Genomic DNA, 22,784 nt, shown 5'->3' on the forward strand with positions numbered 1-22,784 from the left:
TATTATTGTTGTTGTTGAGTGTTCACAGATACAGTGATATCACATATGACAGTCAAAGCTGACTTCCCTGGGGCATAGAATGATACTGTTTTACCCAATTTTCCCTGAAACCGAAAGTGCTTGTTAAATCTTTAGCAACAGCAGTGGTCAGTAGGTTCACACGGCCACAGTTTGATATCCAGGACCGGAGCCCAGTGACCCTTTTGGCAGTGAGCTCAGAAAGAGCAGCAACCTCACTGCTGCCTTACACCAACTTGGAATGACCAGGGAAAAAGTTCCCTTTGAATTTAACCCATTGGAATCTCTGGACATCATCCTTGTAGTTTTCTTTAGTTTCTTTTGGTCCATTCTTTCATGCTTTCAGTAACTGCCTTGATTCCTTTTCCCTCCTTTCATCTCTAAGACCACCCCTGACTTTCCCAGTGGCTCCTTGCACCCTGGGGAGAGTAAATGAGTGGATCTGAAAAAGGCCCCCTGCATTCTTCTGAGAAGTGAGTGAACCATTTGCTCTGGGATTATCCGGCACCTGGCAGATCTTGGAACACCTGAATGAATTACTAGTCCTAGCTCTTTCTGCTGGCTTCAGAATATATTTGCCTTTCTAACATCTCCTTCGTGGAAAATGTGACTCTAATGCCCTTAAAATAATGCTTTACGTTCTTCCCTCGCTTTGTGCCCCGCCTGTTTTGATGTTGCCTCTTTCCAACTAGGCCCTGATTTCCCCAGTTCCCTTTCTCTTCTCTCTCGCCAGTACACTTGGATCTGTAGTACCAGTTGAGTATTTGATATTCACCCCCTCCCTCAGCCTCCCAGCAGTTATCAACAAATGTTATTTATATCGCAGGGCCCTGGGAGAGTACGATACCACAGAATTAGCAGACACGTTCGCTGACCAGAATGTGTTTAGAGTCTAAGGTATTCTAGACCATCTCCCCCTCTAAATTGTTAGCTCTTTGTAGGCAGGGGATGTGTCTACCAACTCTGGTGTACTGTACTCTCCCAAGTGATCAATCAATCGTATTTATTGAGCGCTTACTGGGTGCAGAGCACTGTACTAAGTGCTTGGGAAGTACAAGTTGGCAACATATACAGTCCCTACCCAACAGTGAGCTCACAGTCTAGAAGGGGGAGACAGAGAACAAAAGCAAACATACTAACAAAATAAAATAAACAGAATAGATATGTACAAGTAAAATAAATAGAGTAATAAATATGTACAAACATATATACATATATACAGGTGCTGTGGGGAAGGGAAGGAGGTAAGATGTGGGGATGGAGAGGGGAACGAGGGGAAGTGATGAGCATAGTGCTCTGCTCATAGTAAGCGCTCAATAAATGTCACTGCTTGATTGATAGCTCTCAACTCAGCAATTAGAGTCCAAACCTTTAAGGGTGATTTCTGGTTTGAGGGGAGCAGGGGAGGAGGGAAAGAGGCAGGGAGGGTGCTGTGCAATTTTCAAGGCTGAATCCACCTTGCCCCCTCCTACCTCACCTTGCTCCTCTCCTTGCATTCATTTATTGTCGTATTTATTGAGCACTTACTGTGTGCAGAGCACTGTACTAAGCACTTGGAAAGTACAAGTTGGCGACGTATAAAGGCGGTCCTTACCCAACAACGGGCTCACAGTTCTACTAGCACCCAGCCTGCACCTTTCGTTCCTCTAAAGCTAACCTTCTCACTGCGCCTTGCTTTCATCTATCTCGCCACCGACCTCTCGCCCACATCCTGCCCTGAACGCCTTCCCTCCTCAAATCTGATCATTACTCTCCCCCTCTTCAAAGCCTATTTAATAATGATGGCATTTGTTAAGTGCCTACTATGTGCAAGGCACTGTTCTAAGCACACCTCCTCCAAGAGGCCTTCCCTGACTAAACCCCCCTTTCCTCTTCTCCCACTACCTCCTGCATTCCCCTGATTTGCTCCCCTTATTCTTTCCCCGCTTCCAGCCCCACGGCATCTATGTCCATAGCTGTAATTTATCTACATTAATGTCTGTCTCCCCTACTCTAGACTGTGAGCTAGTTGTGGGTGGGGAATGTGTCTTGTTTATTGCTATATTGTACTCTCCCAAGTTCTTAGGATAGTACTCTGCACACAGTAAGTGCTGAATAAAGAAGATTAAACGAATAAACGAATTCACTGGTGTGCAGAAAATTTGTCTAGCCATTGGCCATGTGCCGATGAAAACTATGGACTGTTTGAAGCAGCAGGAGTGATCAAAGCCATTTGGGACCAACTGGGAAACAGAGAGCCGAAAATAGGCAGTCAAAGAGGGGGTCCCCTTAAATGGCAGCCATGTGCTTTAAAAGGCCAGCAGGCCTAGATTCTGAACTCACGGTTCATTTAACCTTCCAACTAGTCACTCCACAGGAGTACAGGTTTTAAGTCTGTCCTCAAAGTGGCCTGTGTGATCTGCTATGCAGGGTGATGAATTCATCTCGATGACTCAGTTTTCCCATCGGTAAAACGGGACTTGGAGGGGGTGGGGGGATCTGCTGGGGATGGGCCGGACGTTCCTCCAGAGAAGCGGGACGGATTGCGAAATCCTCTTGGTAGAGAAGAGAAACTTCAAGCCCGATGCAGTAACTCACACTGAAAATTGAATCAGTGCCAAATGGAAAACAGATTTTACCCGGCAAGTGGTCACAGCGACTCCCCTTGAAAGCAACTATTTATACAATGGTAGAAGCCTTTTTATCGGTATGAGAAGTGGGTAATCTCAGGATGATTTAGGAAAGGAAATTACCCCACCTATTAGGTAACATTTAATGACATGCAGTTATGACAGACGGCACTTTCAAACAATGAAGAGGGAAGAAAAACACTTTAAGTGAAAGCAGAGATACTTATTTCTCTTCAAAAGAGCAGGGCTGTAACTTATAATTAGTTTAAAAGCATCCACACTCTCCGAATCTCTCACTAGTGAGTGATAGGCGTGTCATATTGACTGACTCAAGGCCATGGCATCAGGGCTGTGGATGGTAAGCGGATTTAATTTGGAGGCGCCTTCAGGGTGGCCCTGGAACAACTGGATATTAAGGCTATCAGATTGAGAGTCACCATATTACACAGCCTGAATTGATGTTTACACTTTCCCCTCTGAGGCCAGGTTCTTTTCATTTTAATGTGGAGTTTAAATGCCAATTGCCCCAAGTGCACAGAGGGCATTAATGGTGCAGGAAAGAGCAAAGTTTCCCTCTGCTCCTAGCCCTGAGCCGATGCCCCCTGGGCTTGGCAGAATCTCCTCGCCCACCCTAACTGGAGGCCAGTTGTCCGCCTGCTTCTCGAAGGATGTGAGGTAGGGTCCCACTGTGTCATCCGCGCCGCCCCTGATAGAGTGTTACCCCGATAACACATCGCTTCTCAATAGTTTTATTTGCCAACCAAAAAACTGAGCAGAAGGACTATGTTTTTGCCCGGGAGGGGAAAAAAAAATTCAAATCAGAGTCTCAGAGCTTTTGCAGTTAGACACAAGATACAAGAATCCGGCACTATAAAAATTCATTTTCCCTTCTCATTCCTGATTCCCCCAGATAGGGCAGTTTCAGCTTCCTTTAGCGAATTACAAACTATCCAAACGAATATAGGTTTTTCTGTCTTGTTCTGGAAAAATCCGTTCAAGGTGGGTGTCAGGAGTGTGCACTTCAGTCTTGATTCTTCCCTGGGCTCTCAAAAGTGGTTTCTTCGAGTGACTTTTATTCTCTGACAGAGGGTTGCAAAAATTTATTTTCTTTCAAATTTATTTCCATGAACATGGGGTGAGAATGCCAACATTAGGTTAAGCCACCCCTTCCAACTTTGGAACTAGGTAAGCCACGTTGGTGGCCGTATGTCCAGTTAGATAGCTTCCCCTTGGTTTCCCGGTAAGCATGGGTCCTTCTGCGTGCTCGATTTAACAATCACTCACTGAGTTTTTCTCCAAGGAGGCACAAAATGCAATCCTGATGCTCACCCTTAGGCCCCTCGTCCTCCCTCTCTCCTCCAGCCTTCGAAGGTGATATATCCCGGACGGGGTCACAGGTCAATTGTGCCTTTTGCTTTGAATTTCTTGGCGGAGCGCTCGCTTGATCGGAGCTGAAACTTGCTCCCGTAAATATAGGTAATGAAACCATCGATTTCCACACTAAACACGCAGTTTGACTTGGGAATGACTAAAGGAGAGAGGTGAAAGGAAAAAAAAAAATCAAAGGTCAGAAGGAATCCAGCCATTTATTCTGCATTTCCCAAGCAACTAGTGAAGTGCACTCCAAGTTAGGGCTCAATAGATGCTGATGCTACTACTACTATTACTATACTGTTTACATTCAATACTAATATAAAGCTAATGAAACCATTCATCTAGTGGAAAGAGCACAGGTCTGGGGGTCAGAGGTCGTAGGTTCTAATCCCAGCTTCACCACTGGTCTGCTGTGTGACTTTGGGCAAGTCATTTAACTTCTTTTTCCTCAGTTACCTCATCTGCAAAATGGGGATTAAGACTGTGAGCGCCACATGGGACAACCTGATTACCTTGTATCAACCCCAGCCCATAGTAGTGAACATTAAAAAAAAAAGAGTGCATGCTATAAACTCCAAATAATAATAATGGCATTTAAGCGCTTACTATGTGCAAAGCACTGTTCTAAGCACTGGAGAGGATACAAGGCGATCAGATTGTCCCACGTGGGGCTCACAGTCTTCATCCCCATTTTACAGATGAGGGAACTGAGGCCCAGAGAAGTGAAGTGACTTGCCCAAAATCACACACCTGACAACTGGCAGAGCCGGAATTTGAACCCACGACCTCTGACTCCCAAGGCCACGCTCTTTTCATTGAGGCCATGCTGCTTCTACAAATCACCTCTAACCTTCTAATAGGAAAGTCCATGCCATCAAAATTATTGGAATATTTGGAGAAGTCTTTCAGCAGTTCGAGTGATCTTACCCAATCTGTAAAGTGACCTCGGGCTGTAAAATGACTTCAGTCACAATACCTGTAACACACTATTTTGCCTGTTTCTCTCTCTTTCATACCCCCCACTGCCACCCCATCACATAACACCTCCAATCCCTCTCCACGACTCCACCAAGTCCTCGGCTGTAATAATCTGGGGCTGAAACTCAGTTAGGAAACTTGAGCCCCATTTTTCTCTGATGTTTAATTGGGCTCAGAGAAAGGGCAGACAGCAGCCACGGGAAAACGGAAGGGTCTGTGGAGTTTCCCGAATGGTAGTTCGTAGCTCTTAAAAGAGAAAAAAAATCCCGGTTGCAAAAGATGGTTGGGTCCCCAGGTGTGACCAGGAGATGAGGCAATATTACCAAGAATGTTTCCACAAAGCTTAAGCAATGCCTCCAGGGCATCAGACGGTGGGTGCCGCATGCCCGTTTGGAAGCCAGAAAGTGGGTCCCATGGCCAACAGGGGAAAAAACCCCTTTCCGATGGCTGTCGAGACGTGCTGCTTGGCGGGACTGCTTCGATTAGTGCGATTTACCGACCCCGGAAACCGGGTCTGTGCACACAGAGATGACTAAAATGGACAATGTGGAGAGGTCTTCCCCACCTGGGGGTGGGGAAGGGGAGCCAAACCCACCCACTCGGAATTCTACCCATCACGTCTGACCATGTTCATGAGTGTACGGAGAAGCAGTAGGGCCTAGTGGATACAGCCCGGGCCTGGGGGTCAGAAGGATGTGGATTAATAATAATAATAATAATGGCATTTATTAAGTGCTTTATTAAGCATTTATTAAGCTCCTGGATTCTAATCCAGGCTGTGCCACTCGCCTGCTGTGTGACCTCAGGCAAGTCTCTGGGCCTCAGTTACCTCATCTGTAAAATGGGGATGAAGACTGGGAGCCCCACGCGGGACAGGGACTGTGTCCAACCCGTTCTGCTTGTATCCCCCCAGGGCTAAGTACAGTGCCTGGCACACAATAATAATAATAATAATAATGATGGCATTTGTGAAGCGCTTACTATGTGCAAAGCACTGTTCTAAGTGCTGGGGGGGAGATACAAGGTGATCAGGTTGCCCCACGTGGGGCTCAGTCTTCATCCCCATTTTACAGATGAGGTAACTGAGGCTCCGAGAAGTTAAGTGACTTGCCCAAAATCACACAGCAGACATGTGGCGGAGCCGGGATTTGAACCCATGGCCTCTGACTCCAAAGCCCGGGCTCTTTCCACTGAGCCACGCTGCTTCTCTAAGTAGTTAGTTAACACTTAACAAATACCACAATTATTACTACGAGTAGTCGGCTTGAAGAGATCACAGTTTCAGGCCTGGAAGGGAATGGTCCCTCTGGAGCTTCAGGGTTAGGTTTATAAAGCTCCGCTTGGACAAACGATCTGCGATATTTGACATACACGGCGACGGCAGCACGTGGCCACACCGAGATAACAACTGTCAAAGCCCACAGGCCGACGCTACGAACACAACGCCCGAAGGGCCGCGAGGGAGGGGGCGGTAACCACGCACCTTTCAGTTTATCGTCTTTGGTGACGACTTTGAAAACATGCTTCATTTCCTGAAGAAGTATTCCCGTGATGCCAACGTAGGAGGGGCACTTGGATTTGGTAACTAAAGAAAAAAATAAAGAGAAAAAAACACTTTCGGTTTTGGGGTTCACCAGCTTTGCCCAGGTCTGAGAGCAGCAACGGGATCTTCCGTAAAGTGCGGAGAGCTGAGCGTGAGTGGGTCCCAAGAGGTGACTTAAAAATTACAATTACAGGGTTGAATTGCTGAAAAACGTGATGCAACATAAAATCACGTGGTCCCAGGGCCTAGGGATGTGGACACATTTGTGCTTTATTTACCTCCGGGACTGGAGAGGAGAAGCTTGGGGGTTTTTTTGCCGCTGTGGGCAATCCACATAAACTACTTAAGGCGGGTTTCAAATATGGCGCTTGGGCTACTGGCCTGGCTTTTAACCTTGAGCTAGGAGGGGGGACGCTACTCTGGACTGTAAGCTCGTCACGGACAGGGAATGTGTCTGTTGATTGTTGTATTGTACTCTCCCAAGTGCTTAGTACAGTGCTCTGCACATGGTAAGCGCTCAAAAAATACGATTAAACGAAGTGAATGAATGCTTCTCTACCCAAGGCCCTCTTCCGATTTGGTTTGCATTTTGTGTATTTGTCTGTGTCGTGTTTTAATGGCTCATCATTCCTGAGGGGTCTGTCTCCAGTCCCTCCCCTACTTAGACTCTGAGACTGTAAACCCCCTGTGGGGTGGACCTGTGACTAATTGCTTCCTGGGTATTCTCTCCCATGTGCTTAGTACAGTGCTCAGCACACAGTAAGTGCTTAGCAGATACTATTACTACTACTACTACTACTACTACTGCCACCATGGAAAATACCCACGGTGGACACTGCTGAAATTCTAACAAGGCTTTGAGGAAAGGTCATTTGCAGAAATTGCCCTGGAAGAAGCCCAGTGAGAATTTCACAGGAAGGGCAGTGAATTAATAAAATCCCCGGGCAGGGAACTGACCGAGTCCATATCCAGAGAGAAGCAGCGTGGCTTAGTGGAGAGGCCACGGGCCTTGGAGTTAGAAGGACCTGGGTTCTAATCCTGGCTCTGTCATGTGTCTGCTATATGACCTTGGGCAAGTCACTTCACTTCTCTGGGCCTCAGATCCCTAAGCTGTAAAATGGGGATTAAGACTGTGAGCCTTGTGTGGGACAGGGACTGTGTCCAACCTGATGACTGAGCCCCTTCCTTCCTCTCCCCCTCGTCCCCCTCTGCATCCCCCCCATCTTACCCCCTTCCCTTCCCCACAGCACCTGTATATATGTATATATGTTTGTACATATTTATTACTCCATTTATTTATTTATTTTACTTGTACATATCTATTCTATTTATTTTATTTTGTTAGTATGTTTGGTTTTGTTCTCTGTCTCCCCCTTTTAGACTGTGAGCCCACTGTTGGGTAGGGACTGTCTCTATATGTTGCCAACTTGTACTTCCCAAGCGCTTAGTACAGTGCTCTGCACACAGTAAGTGCTCAATAAATACGATTGATGATGATGATGATGATCTTGTATCTAACCCAGAGCTTAGAACAGTGCCTAGTACAGAGTAAGCGCTTAATAAATACTGTTACTATCATTTGTTATCCTTCAGGGCCCAGCCCGCTGGTGGCAACTGAGGAGCTGAGATGGGAAAGAGTCTACATGCCGTAAAGCAAACGTACCCGAAATAATGGCACCGTGAAGGTCGGCCTTCAGCAGCTTGGACTGAATCACGTGAGGCTGCCTACGAGACAGGAAAAACCTCTGACCGTCAACGCAGCCTTCCCACGCCCTCATCCGAAACAACCTCACCCTTAATCGGACCCACGAGTGGTTCCTGGGGCCTCTTGGCTTGTATCCCGAAGACAGCGTGTCCCGAGAAATGCCCCGCCGGACGGCTGGGAGGGCCGGCTCACTCCGGAGAGCGCTCAACTGGCCCCAGGAACGAGTGCTAAGGAAATTCCACTTACGTATCGGGCTTGAGACCGTTGCACAGGTCCCGGATGTATTGTTTCCAGAGGTGGTGCAGGGGGAGAAACAGTTTGTACCTGGGGTGGGATCGGGAACAGGTGAGAAAACAATTAGGCAAAAACCAAGATTTTAAAATCCGAGAGTTTCAGAAAGGCGTTCCGGGGGGGCGTGGTCTCAGGCTGTCAGAATAACGTAATGATAGTATTTGTTAAGCGCGTACTATGTGTCAGGCACTGTACTACGTGCTGAGGTCTCCCCAAAACATTCAGTACCATACAATTGGCTTACAAAAGTGAGAACGGGAGGAACTGCAATCCAAAAGGAAAATGACCTAGGGTGGGACCACGCTAACCACCTCGTACTCTCACAAGCGCTTAGTACAGTGCTCCGCAGCCAGTGAGGGCTCAATGAATGTGACTGAATTGAATTTTTCAACTGACAAAATGCAGGGGTCAGAGTGGTCCCCTTGCCCTATTCAAAACACTGGCTGCCTTCAGGCCCGTTCACCTATGCACTCTAGTGAGAAGTAGTGTGGCCTAGTGGGTAGAGCGCAGGCCTGGGGGTCAGCAGGACCTGGGTTCTAATCCCGGCTCTGCCGCTTGTCTGCTGTGTGACCTTGGGCAAGTCACTTCACTTCTCTGTGCCTCAGCTACCTCACCTCCAAAATGGGGATTAAGATTTTGAGTTCCATATGGGACAGGGACTATGTCCAACACAGTTACATCGTATCTACCCCAGCGCTTAGTGCAGTGCCTGGCACATAGTAAGCGCTTAATACCACAATTGTTATTATTAGCGGCACCCCGCAGTGTGGGAAGTTGTTTGGCTACAGCCCCATCAACAGTGATTACAAACAGCCACAAGACGGGCAAACTCAGAACAGAGGCTGAGGCGGATGAGTTATCCGTGAGAGAAAGGAAGACAGCCTCCCATAAGGAAGTGATAAATCACCGCTAGGCATTTTCCAAAATATGTTGGCAGTGCCTCTCCCTACGTAAGGAAACCCCGTTGTGTCCGCCGAACTCTCCTGAGCGCTTAGTACAGGCTCTGCACATAGTGAGTGCTCAATAAATTCCACCGATCAACTAGCAGAACTTAGTAGATGGTTCCAGATGAAAGACACGTTGAGAAACGGGAATTACTTTACTAGGACTTTTATCAATCAATCAATCGTATTTATTGAGCGCTTACTGTGTGCAGAGCACTTTATGGCCGAACCGCCTGAGTACGGACACACGGCTGGCTTTGCGATTCTGATTCTGTCCCTCCTGACTAGGCCGGAAAGCGGGAAGAGGGAAGGGGGAAGCGGGAATCGAGGCCGTCGGCTTCAACGACAACCTCAATCTGCCGGGGCTCCTGAGTCCCACGTGCATTTATAAAAGAAAGTCGGCCCCTGGTAGCCAGACTCTGTGAGTTGCCGAGAAAGAGCAAGGCGGCTTTGGCTTTGGATCTTTCATTTATTCATTCAATCGCATTTATCGAGCGCTGTATTAAGTGCTTGGGAGAATCTCTCTTTTGCTGTCGAGTCGTCTCCGATCCATTGCGACGCCACGGACACATCTCTCCCAGAACGCCCCACCTCCACCTGCAATCGTTCTGGCGGTGTATCTGGAGTGTTTTTTTGGTCAAAATGTGATAGTGGTAAACCTGAGTCTCCCCCCTCAACTCTCTCCCGTGCCACTGCTGCCCAGCGTGGGTGAGTTTTGACCGGTAGCAGATTGCCTTCCACTCGCTGGCCACTGCCCAAGCTAGGAATGGAATGGGCAGGCCTCTGCTTGCCTCTCCCTCCCGTAGTCGAGAATGGTAGAGGACTGGAAACTCCCCAGGTGTGACTCTGAGAGGGGGCTTGGGAGAGTACGATTTAACAATAAGCAGACACATTCCCGGTCCACAACGAGCTTACAGTCTAGACAATCAACTAATAGTATTTACTGAGCCCTTACCATGGGCAGAGCACTATACTAAGGGCTTGGGAAAGTACAATACGATGGAGTGGCAGACGTTCCCTGCCCACAAGGGGCTTATTGAATGCTTACTGTGTGCAAAGCACTGCGCTGAGCGCTTGGGAGAGTACAATATAACAGTCAACAGACCCATTTCCTGCCCACAACAAACTCACAGCCTAGAGGTCAGGAACTAATGCTAACTTTCTCACTGTACCCCAATCTCATCTAGCTCACCGCTGACCTTTCTCCCACGTCCTGCCTCTGGCCTGGAATACCTTCCCTCCTTAAATCGGACAATTACTCTCCCTCCCGCTTCAAAGCTTTATTGAAGGCACATCTCCTCCAAGGGGGCTTCCCTGACTTAGCCCCCTTTCCTCTTCTCCCACTCCCGTCTTCTCTCCTGGCTTGCCCCCTTCATTCATCCCCCCCTCCCGCCCCCAGCCCCACAGCCCTTGGGCAAATATCTGTAATTTCATTTATATTAATGTCTGTCTTCCCATCTAGACTGTAAGCTCGCAGTGGGGAGGGAATGTGCCTGTTGTTCTATGGTACTCTCCCCAGCGCTTAGTCCAGTGCTCTGCACGTAGTAAATGCTCAATAAATAGGACCGTTGGACTGACTGAACCGTGAAGAGCGCCTTCCTCGTCACCTCCTGGGGACCCCGGGCGGAGCGTCGGCAAGTTTCTAACCTCTGCTGCTCGGGTTTAATTTCAAAGAGTCGCAGGTCCCTCCTCTGCCTGGCGGACAGCCCTTTGGATTTCCTCCTCTTCTCCTTCGGCTTCTTGGAGAGGGCGTAATCGAGGATGACGGCTTTGCGTTGCATGCCGTCCTGGAGCGTCTCTTCGGTAATCCCGGGCCAGCTGCGCTTCAGGAAGGCTTTCACGAAGGCCTCTGCCTGCTGGCGCTCTGGAGCCTGTTCCCGCCCGAGAAACAATTCGGAAAGTGAAGGACCCGCTTCGCGATTGATGATTGATTGATTGATTCGCGTCGGCTTTGGGAAAACGCTAACGCCGTGACTGGAAACGGATGCTACCTCTGGCTCATCAACGGCATGTTCGGTTTGAACGCCCCTTGGGCGCGGAGCAATGTTGAGAGCATTTTTTTGTTGTTGGTGGTGGGAAGCACTTACTATGTGCTGGGATGCGAGAGATAATCATGTCGGACACAGTCCATATCCCCTAAGGGGTTCTCCGTCCCATTTTACAGATAACTGAGGCACAGAGAAGCCAACTGACTTGCCAGCAGGCAAGTGGGTGGAGCCGGGATTAGAACCCAAGTCCTCTGTCTCCCAGACTCGGGCTCCTTCCGCCAGGCCACGCTGCTTCTTGAATGAGCCCCCGCATGCCCTGAATGCCCATGTGGTTTATCTGCAGTTCGGTCTGGATTCGTCCCATCCGCTTCCTTCCCACTACTAATGAAGGAAAACACGGAATTGTTCTCGTCTGCTTTGTCCAAAGAAAGAATCAGACTTGGAACTGCAGCAGGGAGTGGAGTGGAAATACAGAATAAATATAATAGTTCTTGAAAAAAGGGTTGGATAGCTTTTACACGAATTCCCTCTAGACTGTAAGCTCACTGTGGGCGGGGAACGTGTCTACCAACTCTGTTGTGTTGTACTCTCCCAAGTGCTTCGAACAGTGCTCTGCTCAAAGTGCTCAATAAATGCCATTGATGATGAGGAGGAGGATGAGACCACCAAACGTAATGAAAACAGTTGCCAAAGTGGCGGGGCCTAATGGAAAGAGCAGGAGGCTGGGGGTGGGGAGATCCAGGTTCGAATCCCATCTCCGCCACAGGTCTTCGGTGTGACCTTGGCCAAGTCACCGCCTCACTGGGCCTCAGTTTCCTGGGGTTCAGATAGACTATGACTCCCATATGGGACAGGGACTGTATCTGATCTCATAATGCCGTGCTGATTATAGCTTATAGTAAATGCTTAGTAAATGCCAGAATTGCTCTGACCATACAATACGACGCGTGTTTTCGTTACCTATTTTCATTACCACCCAATTAGGATATTGGGGAACATTCTCCCGAGACGGCAGTCCTATTTGAGCTGGGCACAAACCACATTTTGAAGGAACCGTGTGTGTGAGGCATCTAGACGGGTGCGTACTGAACCACAAGTTTTCCTCCGTATGAGATTTCACGCCATTCTTTCGTTACAGGGGAAATGGATGCGTTTGACTCATTCACATGGCTGAAGTTTGAACCACACCTGAATGTCATATTCTCTGGCCTCTTCGGGAGCCAAGGCACTGTAAACCACAGCTGGAAAACAAACAGATAACCGCATAATCACCGAGATCATACCTAAACTACTCCAGAGCAGATAATTTAAAGGGGAGCCCGGAACCGAAGAGAGGTTAAGTTACTCTCCTTTCATTCATTCATTCAATCGTATTTGATGAGCGCTCACTGTGTGCAGAGCACTGTACTAAGCGCTTGGGAAGTCCAAGTTGGCAACATATAGATATCCTTGATTTCAAGAAGCTACAGCGACTAAAGAATTTCCGGAGACCTTCCACTTTTGTGGGCAGGAAAACCCAAGAATTGAGGGGCAAAATGACTGGCTTGTTATCACCAGAGCTGGTGGGGAGGAGTAAGCTTAGCCAGCTTCCTCCAGCCCGATTTGATCCTCATATCGCTGCGTTCGCTCTCATTAATCAATAACATTAATCGAGCCTGTGTGCTGAGCACTGAACTAAACCCTTGGGAGAGTTCAACGGAGAGGACCTCTGCTTCCAAGGAGACTACCTCCTAGCATTTAAATAAATTGCGGACACAAGGAAGTAAAGGAGTACGTAGTAAAGAGCTCGCATGTGGGCATGCTCATTTTGGGGAGGGAAAGTGTCTACCGACTGTTGCATTGTGCTCTCCTAAGGGCTCATTTCAGTGTTCTGCACACAGTAAGTGTGCAGCATTCTCGTGTATTTCTGAGAAATAGTGTAGCCTAGTGCAGAGAGCACGGGCCCGGGAATCAGAGGACCTGGGTTCCAATGCCACTTACCTGCTGTGTGACCTTGGGCAAGTCACTTAGCATCTTTGTGCCTCAGTTCTCTCATCTGAGAGAACTGGCCCCCCCACCCTACCTCCTTCCCCTCCCACGGCACCTGTATATATGTTTGTCCAGATTTATTACTCTATTTATTTCACTTGTACATATTTACTATTCTATTTATTCATCATCATCATCATCAATCATATTTATTGAGCGCTTACTGTGTGCAGAGCACTGTACTAAGCGCTTGGGAAGTACAAGTTGGCAACATATAGAGACAGTCCCTACCCAACAGTGGGCTCACAGTCTAAAAGGGGGAGACAGAGAACAAAACCATACTAACAAAATAAAATAAATAGAATAGATATGTACAAGTAGAATAAATAAATAAATAAATAGAGTAACAAATACATACAAACATATATACATATATACAGGTGCTGCGGGAAAGGGAAGGAGGTAAGATGAGGGGGTGGAGAGAGGGACGACAGGGAGAGGAAGGAAGGGGCTCAGTCTGGCAAGGCCTACTGGAGGAGGTGAGTTAATATTCTGTTAACGATGTGCATTTAGCTTTAATTCCGTCTGTTCTGACGACTTGACGTCTGTCTTTTAGACTGTGATCCCACTGTTGGGTAGGGACTGTCTCTATATGTTGCCAATTTGTACTTCCCAAGTGCTTAGTACAGTGCTCTGCACATAGTAGGCGCTCAATAAATATGATTGATGATGATGATGACAAGTGCTCAATAAATGATTGACTGAATTAGCTCCGGACCCTGCGCCCGGAGGGGCTCACAATCTACGGAAAGTGTCCGCGGAAGCAGTACAGGCTGTTGTGAGAACGAAGTGTTCAGGTGGTTCGTGAGTGACAAAGTAGCGGCTGGGGACAGAAAGTGGGGAGGTCAGAAATGATTCAAGGAAGGCCCCTCGTCCCCCTCTCCATCCCCCCCATCTTACCTCCTTCCCTTCCCCACAGCACCTGTATATATGTATATATGTTTGTACATATTTATTTTACTTGTACCTATCTATTCTATTTATTTTATTTTGTCAGTACGTTTGGTTTTGTTGTCTGTCTCCCCCTTTTAGACTGTGAGCCCACTGTTGGGTAGGGACTGTCTCTATATGTTGCCGACTTGCCAAGCGCTTAGTACAGTGCTCTGCACCCAGTAAGCGCTCAATAAATACGATTGATTGATTGATTGATTGATTGAGGCATGACTGCCGAAGGGCACTGGGACCCCGAGGTCACCTGGATCCCCCAACGCGGAAGGTCTCGGACGACGGGATCTCGTTCGTTCGACCGTGTTTTAACCAGCCTGAGCAAAATGTCGGGGTCACTGGGGACTCTGATGGATAGAGCCCGGGCCTGGGAATCAGAAGGACCTGGGTTCTAATCCCGGCTTCGCCACTTGTCTGCTGGGTGGCTTGGGGCAACTCACTTCACTTCTCCGTGCCTCAGTTACCTCATCTGTCAAATGGGGATTAAGACTGTGAGTCCCCCTGTAGGACGTGACTCCATTCAGTCATTCAGTCGTATTCACTGAGTGCTTACTGTGAGCAGAGCACCATACTAGGTACTTGGGAGAGTACACTACAACAATAAACACACACATTCCCTGCCCACAGTGAGTTTACAGTCTAATAATAATAATAATAATGATGGTATTTGTTAAGCACTTACCATGTGCAAAGCACTGTTCTAAGCACTGGGAGGATACAAGGTGATCAGGTTGTCCCACATGGGGCTCACAGTCTTAATCCCCATTTTACAGATGAGGGAACTGAGGCTCAGAGAAGATAAGTGACTTGCCCAAGGTCACACAGCAGGCATATAATAATAATGATGGCATTTATTAAGCGCTTACTATGTACAAAGCACTGTTCTAAGCACTGGGGAGGTTACAAGGTGATCAGGTTGTCCCACGGAGGGCTCACAGTCTTAATCCCCATTTTACAGATGAGGGAACTGAGGCTCAGAGAAGTTAAGTGACTTGCCCAAGGTCACACAGCAGGCATATAATAATAATGATGGCATTTATTAAGCGCTTACTATGTACAAAGCACTGTTCTAAGCAGTGGGGAGGTTACAAGGTGATCAGGTTGTCCCACGGGGGGCTCACAGTCTTAATCCCCATTTTACAGATGAAGTAACTGAGGCTCAGAGAAGTTAAGTGACTTGCCCACAGTCACACAGCAGGCATATAATAATGATGATGGCATTTATTAAGCACTTACTATGTGCAAAGCACTGTTCTAAGCGCCGGGGAGGTTACAAGGTGATCAGGTTGTCCCATGGAGGGCTCACAGTCTTAATCCCCATTTTACAGATGAGGGAACTGAGGCTCAGAGAAGATAAGTGACTTGCCCAAGGTCACACAGCAGGCATATAATAATGATGATGGCATTTATTAAGCGCTTACTATGTGCAAAGCACTGTTCTAAGCGCCGGGGAGGTTACAAGGTGATCAGGTTGTCCCACGGGGGGCTCACAGTCTTAATCCCCATTTTACAGATGAAGTAACTGAGGCTCAGAGAAGTTAAGTGACTTGCCCAAGGTCACACAGCGGGCATATAATAATAATGATGGCATTTATTAAGCACTTACTATGTGCAAAGCACTGTTCTAAGCGCCGGGGAGGTTACAAGGTGATCAGGTTGTCCCACGGGGGGCTCACACTCTTAATCCCCATTTTACAGATGAGGGAACTGAGGTTCAGAGAAGATAAGTGACTTGCCCAAGGTCACACAGCAGGCATATAATAATAATGATGGCATTTATTAAGCGCTATGTGCAAAACACTGTTCTAAGCGCTGGGGAGGTTATAAAGTGATCAGGTTGTCCCACAGAGGGCTCACAGTCTTAATCCTCATTTTACAGATGAGGTAACTGAGGCTCAGAGAAGTTAAGTGACTTGCCCAATATGGCAGAGGCAGGATTCGAACCCATGACCTCTGACTCCAAAGCCCGTGCTCTTTCCACTGAGCCACGCTGCTTCTCTAAGTCTAGAGATGAGCTTATGTACCCCAGCGTTTAGTACAGTGCCTGGTACATAATAAGCGCTTAAGAAATAGCATTCAAAAAACCGTGGTTAAGGATGGTTGACTTTGGACCCTGGAATTTTGTGTGACAAGAGCCTGGTCCCCCTAAGCGCTCAGTACAGTGCTGTGCACACAGTAAGCGCTCAATAAATACGATCGAATGAATGGACTCCCGCTTGGCACGTTCTCTCACCTCCTGAGAGAATACAACAGGCCAGTGGGCAGATCACCGGCTTGAGAGTCCAAAGGTTATGGGTTCTAATCCCGCTCTCCCAGGTGTCTGCTGTTCATTCATTCAATCGTATTTATTGAGCGCTTACTGTGTGCAGAGCACTGTACTAAGCGCCTGGGAAGTCCAAGTTGGCAACGTAGAGAGACGGTCCCTACCCAACAGCGGGCTCACAGTCTAGACAGGGGAGACGGACAACAAAACAAATTAACCAATTTATGTTGCCAATTTGTACTTCCCAAGCGCTTAGGACAGTGCTCTGCACATAGTAAGCGCTCAATAAATACGACTGATTGATTGATTGATTGATTAACCAAATAAATAGAATAAATATGTACAAATAAAATACATAAATAAATAGAGTAGCAGGGAAAATGGCTCTAGCAGAGCATACTGCAGAGAAGAAAATTCAATATCCAAAAGGACAATTATATTTCGAGGTCCCGTTTCAAGGTGTTCAATTTTTTGATAGGAAGGACCAGTTTAAATCATCTCTCCTGTCTCTTGAGGATATTTAAACTGGTAATCCCTATTTCTGCCTTGTTTTTGCGGTATCTGTTAAGCACTTACTACATGCCAGCGCTTACAACAGTGCTTTGCACATCGTAAGAGCTTAATAAATGCCATCATCATCATTATTACTATTATTCTCTGGGCCTCAGTCACCTCCTCTGTAACCCTTGGGCAAGTCACTTCACTTCTCCGTGCCTCAGTACCCTCATCTGTAAAATGGGGATTGAGATCGGGAGCCCCACGTGGGACGGGGACTGTGTCCCAACTCGATTTGCTTGGATCCAGTGTCTGGCACTTAGTAAGCGCTTAACAAATACTATTCATCATCAATCGTATTTATTGAGCGCTTACTATGTGCAGAGCACTGTACTAAGTGCTTGTAGTACTTACTAAATAGTACTAAAATACTATTATTGTTGTTGCCCCTCCCCCAGTCCCCCCACCGCATGGCGTAGTGGTTAGAGCTCGGGCCTGGGAGTTAGAAAGTCGTGGGTTCTAATCCTACCTCCACCACGTGTGTGCTGTGTGACCTTGGGCAAGTCATTTCGCTTCCCCAGGCCTCAGTTTCCTCATCTGTCAAGCAGCATGGCTCGGTGGAAAGAGCCTGGGCGTGGGAGTTGGAGGACGTGGGTTCTAATCCCGCCTCCGCCACGTGTCTGCTGTGTGACCTTGGGTGAGTCATTTCACTTCTCTGGGCCTCAGTTCCCTCATCTGGAAAATGGGGATGAAGACTGTGAGCCCTAAGTGGGACAACTTGATCACCTTGCATCCCCCCCAGTGCTTAGAACAGTGTTTGGCACATAGCAAGCGCTTAATAAATACCATTATTACTGATAAATGGGGATGGGGACTGTGAGCCCCACGTGGGACACCCTTTTGACCCTGTATCTCTCCCAGCGCTTAGAACAGTGCCTGGCACATAGTAAGCGCTTAATAAATACCATTATTATTGATAAATGGGGATGGAGACTGTGAGCCCCACATGGGACACCATTTTGACCTTGTATCTCTCCCAGCGCTTAGAACAGTGCTTGGCACATAGTAAGCGCTTAATAAATACCATTATTATTCATTAATATTAATAAATGGGGATGGAGACTGTGAGGCCCACGTGGGACACCGTGATGACCTTATATCGCTCCCAGTGATTAGAACAGTGCTTGGCACATAGTAAGCGCTTAATAAATTTTATTATTAATAAATGGGGATGGAGACTGTGAGCCCCACGTGGAACACCCTGATGAGCTTGTATCTCTCCCAGCGCTTAGAACAGTGCCTGGCACATAGTAAGCGCTTAATAAATACCATTATTACTTATTTTTATTAATGATAAATGGGGATGGAGACTGTGAGCCCCACGTGGGACACCCTGATGACCTTGCATCTCTCCCAGCGCTTAGAACAGTGCCTGGCACATAGTAAGCGCTTAATAAATACCATTATTACTTATTTTTATTAATGATAAATGGGGATGGAGACTGTGAGCCCCACGTGGGACACCCTGATGACCCTGCATCTCTCCCAGTGCTTAGAACAGTGCCTGGCACATAGTAAGTGCTTATTAAATACCATTATTATTGATAAATGGGGATGGAGACTGTGAGCCCCACGTGAGCCACCCTTTTGACCCTGTATATCTCCCAGCACTTAGAACAGTGTTTGGCACATAGTAAGTGCTTAATAAATACCATTATTATTGCCCCACGTGGGACACCCTGATGACCTTGTATCTTTCCCAGCATTTAGAACAGTGCCTGGCACATGGTAAGCGCTTAATAAGTACCATTATTATTAATAAATGGGGATGGAGACTGTGAGCCCCACGTGGGACACCCTGATGACCTTTTATCTCGCCCAACACTTAGAACAGTGCCTGGCACATAGTAAGCGCTTAATAAGTACCACTATTATTGATAAATGGGGATGGAGACTGTGAGCCCCACGTGGGACACCCTGATGACATGGTATCTCTCCCAGCGCTTAGAACAGTGCCTGGCACATAGTAAGCGCTTAATAAATACCATTATTATTGATAAATGGGGATGGAGACTGTGAGCCCCACGTGGGACACCCTTTTGACCCTGTATATCTCCCAGCGCTTAGAACAGTGCCTGGCACATAGTAAGTGCTTAATAAATACCATTATTATTGATAAATGGGGATGGAGACTATGATCCCCACGTGCGACACCGTGATGACCTTGTATTTCTCCCAGCGCTTAGAACAGTGTTTGGCACATAGTAAGCGCTTAGTAAATACCATTATTATTGCCCCACGTGGGACACCCTGATGACCCTGTATCTCTCCCAGCGCTTAGAACAGTGCCTGGCACATAGTAAGCACTTAATAAATACCATTATTATTGATAAATGGGGATGGAGACTGTGAGCCCCACGTGGGACACCCTGATGACCCTGCATCTCTCCCAGCGCTTAGAACAGTGCCTGGCACATAGTAAGTGCTTAATAAATACCATTATTATTGATAAATGGGCCTGGAGACTGTGATCCCCACGTGGGACACCCTGATGACCTTGTCTCTCTCCCAGCGTTTAGAACAGTGCCTGGCACATAGTAAGCACTTAACAAATACCATTATTATTGATAAATGGGGATGGAGACTGTGAGCCCCACGTGGGACACCCTTTTGACCCTGTACATCTCCCAGCGCTTACAACAGTGTTTGGCACATCGTAAGTGCTTAATACATACCATTATTATTGCCCCACGTGGGACCCCCTGATGACCTTGTATCTCTCCCAGCATTTAGAACAATGCCTGGCACATAGTAAGCGCTTAATAAGTACCATTATTATTAATAAATGGGGATGGAGACTGTAAGCCCCACGTGGGACACCCTGATGACCCTGCATCTCTCCCAGCGCTTAGAACAGTGCCTGGCACGTAGTAAGCGCTTAATAAGTACCATTATTATCGATAAATGGGGATGGAGACTGTGATCCCCACGTGGGACACCCTGATGACCTTGTATCTCTCCCAGCGTTTAGAACAGGGCTTGGCACATAGTAAGCGCTTAACAAATACCATTATTATGTATTATTATTATTAATGAATGGGGATGGAGATTGTGAGCCCCACGTGGGACGGGGCTGTGCCCAACCCGATCTGATTGGATTCGCCCCCCCCCCCCCCACTCCTGGCGCTTAGTACAGTTCCTGGCCCATAGTAAGTGCTTAATAAATACCATTATTATTGATAAATGGGAATGGAAACTGTGAGCCCCACGTGGGACACCCTGTTGACCCTGTATCTCTCCCAGCGCTTAGAACAGTGCCTGGCACATAGTAAGCGCATAACAAATAGCATTATTATTGATAAATGGGGATGGCGACTGTGATCCCCACGTGGGACACCGTGATGACCTTGTATCTCTCCCAGCGCTTAGAACAGTGTTTGGCACATAGTAAGTGCTTAATAAATACCATTATTATTGCCCCACGTGGGACACCCTGATGACCTTGTATCTCTCCCAGCATTTAGAACAGTGCCTGGCACATAGTAAGCGCTTAATAAGTACCATTATTATTAATAAATGGGGATGGAGACTGTGAGCCCCACGTGGGACACCCTGATGACCTTTTATTTCTCCCAGCGCTTAGAACAGTGCCTGGCACATAGTAAGCGCTTAATAAATACCATTATTATTGATAAATGGGGATGGAGACTGTGAGCCCCAAGTGGGACACCCTTTTGACCCTGTATATCTCCCAGCGCTTAGAACAGTGCCTGGCACATAGTAAGTGCTTAATAAGTACCACTATTATTGATAAATGGGGATGGAGACTGTGAACCCCACGTGGGACACCCTGATGACTTTTTATCTCTCCCAACGCTTAAAACAGTGCCTGGCACATAGCAAGCGCTTAATAAATACCATTATTATTGATAAATGGGGATGGAAACTGTGATCCCCACGTGGGACACCCTGATGACCTTGTATCTCCCCCAGCGTTTAGAACAGTGCCTGGCACATAGTAAACACTTAATAAATACCATTATGATGTATTATTATTATTAATGAATGGGGATGGAGATTGTGAGCCCCACGTGGGACTGGGGCTGTGCCCAACCCGATCTACTTGGTTTGCCCCCCCCCCCCCCCCTTCCTGGCACTTAGTACAGTGCCTGGCCCATAGTTAGTGCTTAATAAATACCATTATTATTGATAAATGGGGATGAAGACTGTGAGCCCCACGTGGGACACCCTGTTGACCCTGTATCTCTCCCAGCGCTTAGAACAGTGCCTGGCACATAGTAAGCGCTTAATAAGTACCATTATTATTGATAAATGGGGATGGAGACTGTGATCCCCACGTGGGACACCCTGTTGACCCTGTATCTCTCCCAGCGCTTAGAACAGTGCCTGGCACATAGTAAGCGCTTAGTAAGTACCACTATTATTGATAAATGGGGATGGAGACTGTGAACCCCACGTGGGACACCCTGATGACCTTTTATCTCTCCCAACGCTTAAAACAGTGCCTGGCACATAGCAAGCGCTTAATAAATACCATTATTATTGACAAGTGGGGATGGAGACTGTGAGCCCCACGTGGGACACCCTGATGACCCTGCATCTCTCGCAGCGCTTAGAACAGTGCCTGGCACATAGTAAGCGCTTAATAAGTACCATTATTATTGATAAATGGGGATGGAGACTGTGATCCCCACGTGGGACACCCTGTTGACCCTGTATCTCTCCCAGCGCTTAGAACAGTGTCTGGCACATAGTAAGCGCTTAATAAATACCATTATTATGTATTATTATTATTAATGAATGGGGATGGAGATTATGAGCCCCACGTGGGACAGGGGCTGTGCCCAACCCGATCTGCTTGGATTCCCCCCCGGCGCTTAGTACAGTGCCTGGCCCATAGTAAGCGCTCAACAAACACCATCAATAGGCTTCTTCTTGCCTCCCCAGGCCCAGGCCGCGCGCACGCGCACTCCCGTCCGCCCCCCCCGCCCGCGCGCGCCCCCCTCCGGCCGGCCCCGTTGCCTCACCCTCCATCTCCGTGTCGGCGCTCCTTCCGGCCCCTGTTGATGACGTAGGAGCTCCGCGCACCGCCCGCAGCATCACGCGGTCCTCCCGCGCCGTGACGTCATCCGGCTGGCGGGGGGGGCGGGGAGAGGGGGAAGCCAAGGCCTGTCCTGCCCCATGTCTGCTGTGTGACCTTGGGCAAATAATCAATCAATCAGTCGTATTTATTGAGCGCTTACTGTGAGCAGAGCACTGTACTAAGCGCTTGGGAAGTACAAGACAGCAACATATAGATACAGTCCCTACCCAACAGTGGGCTCACAGTCTAAAAGGGGGAAATATAATAATAATAGTAATAATAATGGCATTTATTAAGCGCTGGGGAGGTTACAAGGTGATCAGCTTGTCCCACAGGGGGCTCACAGTCTTAATCCCCATTTTATTCATTCATTCCATCGTATTTATTGAGCGCTTACGGTGCGCAGAGCACTGTACTAAGCGCTTGGGAAGTCCAAGTTGGCAACATATAGAGACGGGCCGTACCCAACAGTGGGCTCACAGTCTAGAAGGGGGAGACA

The 22,784-nt window shown here is 47.7% G+C and overlaps 1 protein-coding gene across 1 annotated transcript; it reads right to left on the minus strand.

Annotated features, from left to right (window-relative positions):
* Nucleotides 1-3,362: 3,362 nt before the first annotated feature.
* Nucleotides 3,363-22,258, minus strand: POP4 (POP4 homolog, ribonuclease P/MRP subunit). The gene is made up of 7 exons (XM_038753957.1): nucleotides 22,230-22,258; nucleotides 12,639-12,691; nucleotides 11,110-11,333; nucleotides 8,474-8,551; nucleotides 8,186-8,247; nucleotides 6,463-6,564; nucleotides 3,363-4,155 (listed from the first exon to the last, which is right to left on the minus strand). The coding sequence occupies exons 1-7, from the start codon at nucleotides 22,234-22,236 to the stop codon at nucleotides 4,019-4,021; spliced, it is 663 nt and encodes a 220-aa protein (XP_038609885.1). The 5' UTR covers nucleotides 22,237-22,258; the 3' UTR covers nucleotides 3,363-4,018.
* Nucleotides 22,259-22,784: the final 526 nt, after the last annotated feature.

This window comes from Tachyglossus aculeatus, chromosome 11, assembly GCF_015852505.1.
Source record: "Tachyglossus aculeatus isolate mTacAcu1 chromosome 11, mTacAcu1.pri, whole genome shotgun sequence".
NCBI lineage: Eukaryota > Metazoa > Chordata > Mammalia > Monotremata > Tachyglossidae > Tachyglossus > Tachyglossus aculeatus.